Raw genomic sequence first — 6816 nt, 5'->3', positions numbered from 1 at the left:
TTTGCACCTTCTCTAGTCGGTACATCCACATACTGAATCAGAAAATTGTCTTGTACACACTTAAGAAATTCCTCTCCATCTAAACCATTAACACTATGGCAGTCCCAGTCGATGTTTGGAAAGTTAAAATCCCTTACCATAACTACCCTATTATTCTTACAGATAGCTGAGATCTCGTTACAAGTTTGTTTCTCAATTTCCCTCTGATTATTGGGGGGTCTATAATACAATCCCAAAAAGGTGATCATCCCTTTCTTATTTCTCAGTTCCATCCAAATAACATCCCTGGATGTACTTCCGGGAATAACCTCCCTCAGCACAGCTGTAATGCTATCCCTTATCAAAAATGCCACTCTCCCTCCTCTCTTGCCTCCCTTTCTATCCTTCCTGTAGCAGTTGTATCCTGGAACATTAAGCTGCCAGTCCTGCCCTGAGCCATGTTTCCGTAATTGCTGTGATATCCCAGTCCCATGTTCTTAACATGCCCTGAGTTCATCTGCCTTCCCTGTTAGGCCCCTTGCATTGAAATAAATGCAGTTTAATTTATTAGTCCTACCTTGTCCCTGCCTGCCCTGACTGTTTGACCCACTTCTGTTCTCAGCTGTACCCGTTTCAGATCGATCTCTTTCCTCACTATCTCTCTGGGTCTCACCCCCCCAACCTTTTCCCATTTTAGTCCATGTCCAAAACAAAAGAAAAACCAAAATATGTGATCGTTATGCACCCTTATGAGAGATGAAACATTATTTAAAAACATGTTTCATCACAAAGTATGTGACACACAAACAAGAAAATACTAAATTTATATCCATTCACTCTTTCTTCATTCCCTTTAGACAGCCTTCCTTTTATAATGGTTCAGCATTTCTTAGACCTTGAACTTATTCCATCATTTTACATTCAGCCATCACAATACTTTTTCCAGTAAAATGTATAATCTTTATATTAAATGGTTGAAAAGAAAACCCAGCTCCATGTGAATAGTCTCGTGTTTCAAGTCTTAATATTTTAATGAATCCCAGTGGATTAAGGTCCATATAGATTAATTGTTCTTTGTTACCATGTCAGATATAGATATTAATTTGTTGGAGGGATGATAATATTCCCAAAGTTGAATTTTCTACACTAAAATACTTTCTCTGATACTTGTTTAATTTCTTAGAAAAGTAGCACACCAACTTCTCTATTCCCAACTCATCATTCTGTTCCAAGACTACACCTACCCCCAGGTTATGAGCACCAATCTCCATTTTAAATGTGATCAACAATGGTTCCTTTATTAAGATTGGGTGCAGCTTCTGAAAGGTTGAATGGCATTCTGCTGACCCTACTTCTTTCACTTGCCTAATTAACAAATATATTTTTTTAAAGGAATAGCTACATTACTGAAATTAATGCACACATTTCTGATAAAACCCATGCATTCTTAAAAATCTCATGATTTCTGTTGTTTTAGGAACAACAAATTCCATTAGAGTTTCCAGTATTTTTGGAATGGAGTACAAATCTGTTTCCATGACTGCATTTGCCTTTCTGTAGTCTACATGGAATTTACTTGATCAATCCCATTTAGGAACCAACACTATTGGTGGACTTCACCTGTTTTGACTAGGTTCAACAACGTGATTTTCCAGTTTGGACTGAATCTCTGTTTCCTATCTGAGCTTGTTTATTTGAGTTGAACGGATAAGATCGCTGTTTTATTCATACTGGCTGTCCAGCATCTTGCCTAGCTAATGTAGTACATCCAGGTGTATCTCTCCAGATTATTGTGTAAATCCCATTGTCCTTCCTAAAAACATGAATACCTAAGCCAACATTGAGCATTTGCCTTTATGTATTCAAGAACTTCTACCTAATCAATTTTAATGGACCTCTAGTCTCATGGCCATAAATCAACCCCCACGTACTGAACCCGTTGGATTTGTTTGGGGAATCTTTGGTGGCAAATTTTAAAATAATCTTTTTCCCATTTTAGTTGACAAAAATAAAGTAAAATAAAATTATATCATGTTACAGTGTCTTAAATTTTCTTTTATAAATATTAGCAGGTGCTCTGTTACCTGTTTTTCAAGCTGTCAGATTATGTGTGCTATCAATGTTCTGTATTCTTAACATAAAGGGATAATGGTACTGTCTTGTGTTCAGGTTGTGGTTTGATATGCCAAGTATGAAATAGGCCACCAAAAGTATAGCCCATCTCATGATCCAGGCCTTGGAATTCAGAAGACAGGTCAGGCATTCTTTTTATCATTGGCTCCATCACAAAAGGGATCAAAATGTTCTCAACTGTTCTTTGTGGGATAGGGTGTAAAGAGACTGATAATGCCAGCTTCAAATAAAGGTAGATCCCAGACTTGTTAAGTTGTGAGAGCTGATGAGTTTTCAGAAACTCTTTGGCCATGTGATACCCATCATATTATTTAAACATTAAGATTTTCCATCGATCCTGCATGTCTGGAGGGGTCAGTGCTCAGAGGGCTGACTATTTGTCACTAGGATTTCTGCTGAAGAGTTGAATATGTGTGATACTTTTAAAAGTGTTAACATTTGGCTAACTATCTTTACAAATAAAAACAAAACAAAGAACTGCAGATCCAAAATGCAGAAAAGCAGAAATTGGTGTTTTTGTTTTTGGACCTTTAAACATATATCATTCTGTCTTTGGACCTTTAAACATATATTATTCTATAACCCCAGAATAAAAAGAAATTACAATATCTTAAATATGTATCAATTTCAGTGAGGAGAAAGTGAGGGCTGCAGATGCTGGAGATCAGAGCTGAAAATGTGTTGCTGGAAAAGCGCAGCAGGTCAGGCAGCATTCCTGAAGAAGGGCTTATGCCCGAAACGTCGATTCTCCTGTTCCTTGGATGCTGCCTGACCTGCTGCGCTTTTCTAGCAACACATTTTCAGCTCAATTTCAGTGAGACAAGGGAGCACGTTCGACAATAGGATTTATTGTAACCTATAAAACAGTTAATATGATCACGGAGTAAGCAAATATTCAACGTCTCATTCAACCTGTAGACCAAGTGCACAAAAAATGGCTTTTTATATAAAGAAACGTATAATAAATCAGGATTAAAAAAAAAGACTGACTGGAAATACTTTTAAAAAAAAGTACACGAAAGTTCAACTTTTACCCAAGATTTATTTTGAATAATTAGCCTTGTAGAAACAAGCAACCAATTCAAACAAATGTACAGAAAAGGAATCCTTGTACTGTAAAATGACACAGAAGGATAAAATGTTGACTCGAACACATTGATCACTCAGTCTTGACCACTCAATTATCCCAGATTGGGAAGACATTGGAAATGCTAGCAATTAAAATATTCAACTGCAGCCAAACATACAATATATACAGAACATCCATTCATGGCTACTTTTTTCATGTCTCTGTAAAAGTTCTCTAGTCTATCTGTAGTTCAACAGCAAACCAGTAATACAATACACATTACTATCTACAATATACTGTTGCAATTTAAGCATGACAAAAAAGCACAAATGGTTGATGATTGCATGCAAATCAATGTCGAACTGTCAAAAAACTGACAATTATGAAAAGCAGAATTTCAAGAGTCCAGAGACAAGAACTATTGAAATAGGGTTCGTTCAGTGGAAAACATGAAGGCACTTGGAGAATACCGGACCAGTTTTTTTTTTAATAAAGAGGACAGTTTGGTTTTAATCAGTGGCTTCTGCCATCACTGAGTGTTGTCATTCACAGCATACTGGTAGCTAAATGCTCTAACAATATTGAGTCTAATAGAATAAGCAATCTTAAAGAAAATAGTTTACAACAAATATTAGACGTGACAAGTGAATTAAGCAACATAATTTTAAAAGCAGCAATGCATAGCCTTTCTTTCAAATATTCTATAACTGTGGACATAGCGTGATGCCCTTTAATACACTATTACAGTATAATTCTGGCAAATAAGTAGAAATCCATCAACCACTGCCACTGTTGGGATATTCAGGTAAAATATCTGGCAATGGAACTGATTATTTCATACAATAGGTTATTTATGGCAAAAATAAATTTGAAGACATTATCTTTCTATAATTATCTGGCTGTCTCATAGGTCTTCATTTAAGCAACAATTGTTCAGAAAACTCTAAACACTTTCCCTACAACGTTTGAAACATCAGCACAGCATTCACAGTTCCTTTCAAATATATTTATGTCTTCTCCCTCTTTCTTTATCTCAGGTTCCCACAATTGAACACGCACTTTCATAACATATTTGGCAACTTCATTTTAACTCCAATGAGAGCAAACCTGTAAGTGATCACTTCAAATTAAAAGCCATTAAAGGTCTTTCCTCCCGTTTCTGCCAAGGGCTTTTTTTATCCTCATCTTGGTCTTCAGTGCTGTCATTGTCATCATTGATTTGATCATTGTCATTAATACGGTCATTTTCATCATTCATCATCTTATCATCAGTTTCAGCATTCTCTGTGTGTTGTGGACTAGTTGGAAGACACTCCTCCATTTCTTCAATTCGCTGGATATTTTCATTCTGTAATCCCACTGTTGTGTCACCTTCTCTTTCAGCTGACCCATCCATTAGTGGTTTCATTGAGGTGTCCTCTGGACTACATACAGCTGTACCACTTTCACTACCACTCTGTTCCATGTCATCTACATACACCAGCCTGGTGTACGTCATACTGCCAGAAAGATTCTGTTCTCGTGCTTCCTTTCCCTTTCGGGAAGGTTTTGGTTCATTCATGTCCACACCAGAATCCAAACTTGCATCGTTGCTCCCATTTTTGCCAGCTTTCTGCAAGTCAATGTAAGAATGCCTAACCTGGGCATTTGCACGGCCATCTAAGGAGACAAACCAAGCTCTGGGGTGAGGAAGAGGCTTTCCACCTGTTAGCTCTAGCAGTGCTTTTTCTGCAAAGAGCTGGACTTCACTATTCATCTGAGCCATTGCTGCTTCGCTTAGTGATGCTGGGATGGAGACAGATTCTGACATGGTGGATGACTGGGGACTCCAGTCTCCAACTTCTGTTTCCTGAAGTTGCTGCTGCGATAAAGTTTGTGGTGTCGCTTGCCGTTCAGAATGAGGATGCATCTGTTGGTGAGAAATAGAAAGCTCTGCTTGTAATCTTTCGAACTCCAGCTGCTGTTCTGTGGGGGCAGATAAAGGCTGCCCCATGGACTGATATTCCATGGGCAACTTCATATAATGGGCAGGAATAACTAACGTGGGTAACACTTTCCTATAAACATTATCATTCACCTCATCTGCCGAACTGCAACAGAGCAACTGGCCTGGCTGAGGAAAAGAGGTTGGTCTTTCAAGGTGGTCAACTGACCGGGACATCATGTAATCAGTTGTCTTTCTGTCCATTTTTTGTGCTTTGTCAGGAACATATGATAGTTGATAATCTGGCTCTTGGATACTACTTTTACTGTCTGTGGGAAGAAGTCTAATTGAAGCCTGAACTTCTTTATCTCTTTTATCCAATAGTGGCTGTGAAACAACGGAATTGTAGCTTTTTCTATAGTCTTCTCTCACAGAAGATTCAAAATCTTCTGGAACATCGATGGATCTTGCCATTTTGAGGTGATAGCTTCTAGGAGGAGACCGACAATATTCCTCTTTTAAGGTCTCCCTTAAAGATGGGTCTTTGTGTGAAATTAATTCTTCTCTAGAACTGAATTCTCGTGAAGTACTGTATGAGGGTTTCAGCATTGGTGTATGAACATCCGCCTCTCCATTGGATGATACCAATTCCATGTGGACTGCACTGATTAAGTTGAGGTGAGACATGGATGTTGCTTGGTCCTTCTTAGAACTGTCCAGTGCAGAGGACAGCTGAATTTTTCTATGGTGCTGACGGGGCTTTAAACATTTTCTCCTGCAATGAAATTGATTGGGGTGGAAGGAAAGAATATTTCAGAACGTACTGAGAAAAAGTGCTCATATAATTAACAAATTTCATGTTAAACTTTATATATTTTAAGAATAAGCCAAATGCATCAAAACTTTGAGGGGCATCTACCTGGCAACTTAAAAAGCAGTGTCTTGATTCTTGTATTTTATTTATGCCAATCAGCTTCATAATGAGTAAACTATATACTAATGACTGATAATGAATGAACATATACATAAATCAAGCTTTTCATTTGGTATTCTAGACTCAATGGGCTGAAGGACCTCTTCTGTACTATATGACTGCATGAAAGCATATTGCCATAGTTTCTCCAATCTGCATTTTATTCTCCCCATCAGATGCTTTCTTGAGAGCAAGGCCGAGACTGAGATTCAAAGGAGAATCACTGCATGAAGCAATTTTCCATGTCACTGGGGTACACATACTGGATAAAACACATTAACATAACTCAAAATTATTCAAAAAAATTAATAATTTTTCATATAGCTCTGGTTGCCAACAGTTTTTTTAAAAAAATCACTAATAATCAGTCAAATCATGCAAGACATAGCAAGCAGTCTATCAGAAATTAAGACTTAAAATTCTGTGGTTAATAAAAGAAATCCCATCTTTTGGAAAAGGATTATTTTGATGTGTACTGGTTTGTTTTCCTATGAAACGTTACCTGCAATAATAGATGAGTAAACAAAGCAGAACCAGCAGAATGACAGTCATTCCTCCAAGAATGGCCAACAGGAAGGCTGTGTGATAGACAGTGATGTCACTGGCTCCTACAGGTCCCATATTACCTAAAACATACAAATTATATTATATCAAACAGCTTATTTTTGTTAAAATGAATAATTTAGCAAGTATCAACAGAATAATTTTATGAAGGAGATGGGATCCCTCTGTACTGCA

At 37.5% G+C, this 6816-nt stretch overlaps 1 protein-coding gene across 1 annotated transcript in view; it reads right to left on the bottom strand.

The window, feature by feature from the left end:
- Positions 1-3134: 3134 nt before the first annotated feature.
- Positions 3135-6816, bottom strand: part of fam171a1 (family with sequence similarity 171 member A1) — a 193816-nt gene continuing 190134 nt past the window's right edge. The window contains exons 7-8 of the mRNA XM_043690324.1: positions 6581-6704; positions 3135-5880 (exon numbers count right to left, since the gene is read on the bottom strand). Of these exons, the coding sequence (XP_043546259.1) occupies positions 4299-5880; positions 6581-6704 (1706 nt within the window). The 3' untranslated portion in view covers positions 3135-4298. The remainder of the gene's footprint in view (positions 5881-6580; positions 6705-6816) is intronic.

The sequence above is a fragment of the Chiloscyllium plagiosum genome, chromosome 5 (assembly GCF_004010195.1).
Source record: "Chiloscyllium plagiosum isolate BGI_BamShark_2017 chromosome 5, ASM401019v2, whole genome shotgun sequence".
NCBI classification, from domain to species: Eukaryota; Metazoa; Chordata; class Chondrichthyes; order Orectolobiformes; family Hemiscylliidae; genus Chiloscyllium; species Chiloscyllium plagiosum.
This window is presented reverse-complemented; position numbering and strand designations above follow the sequence as displayed.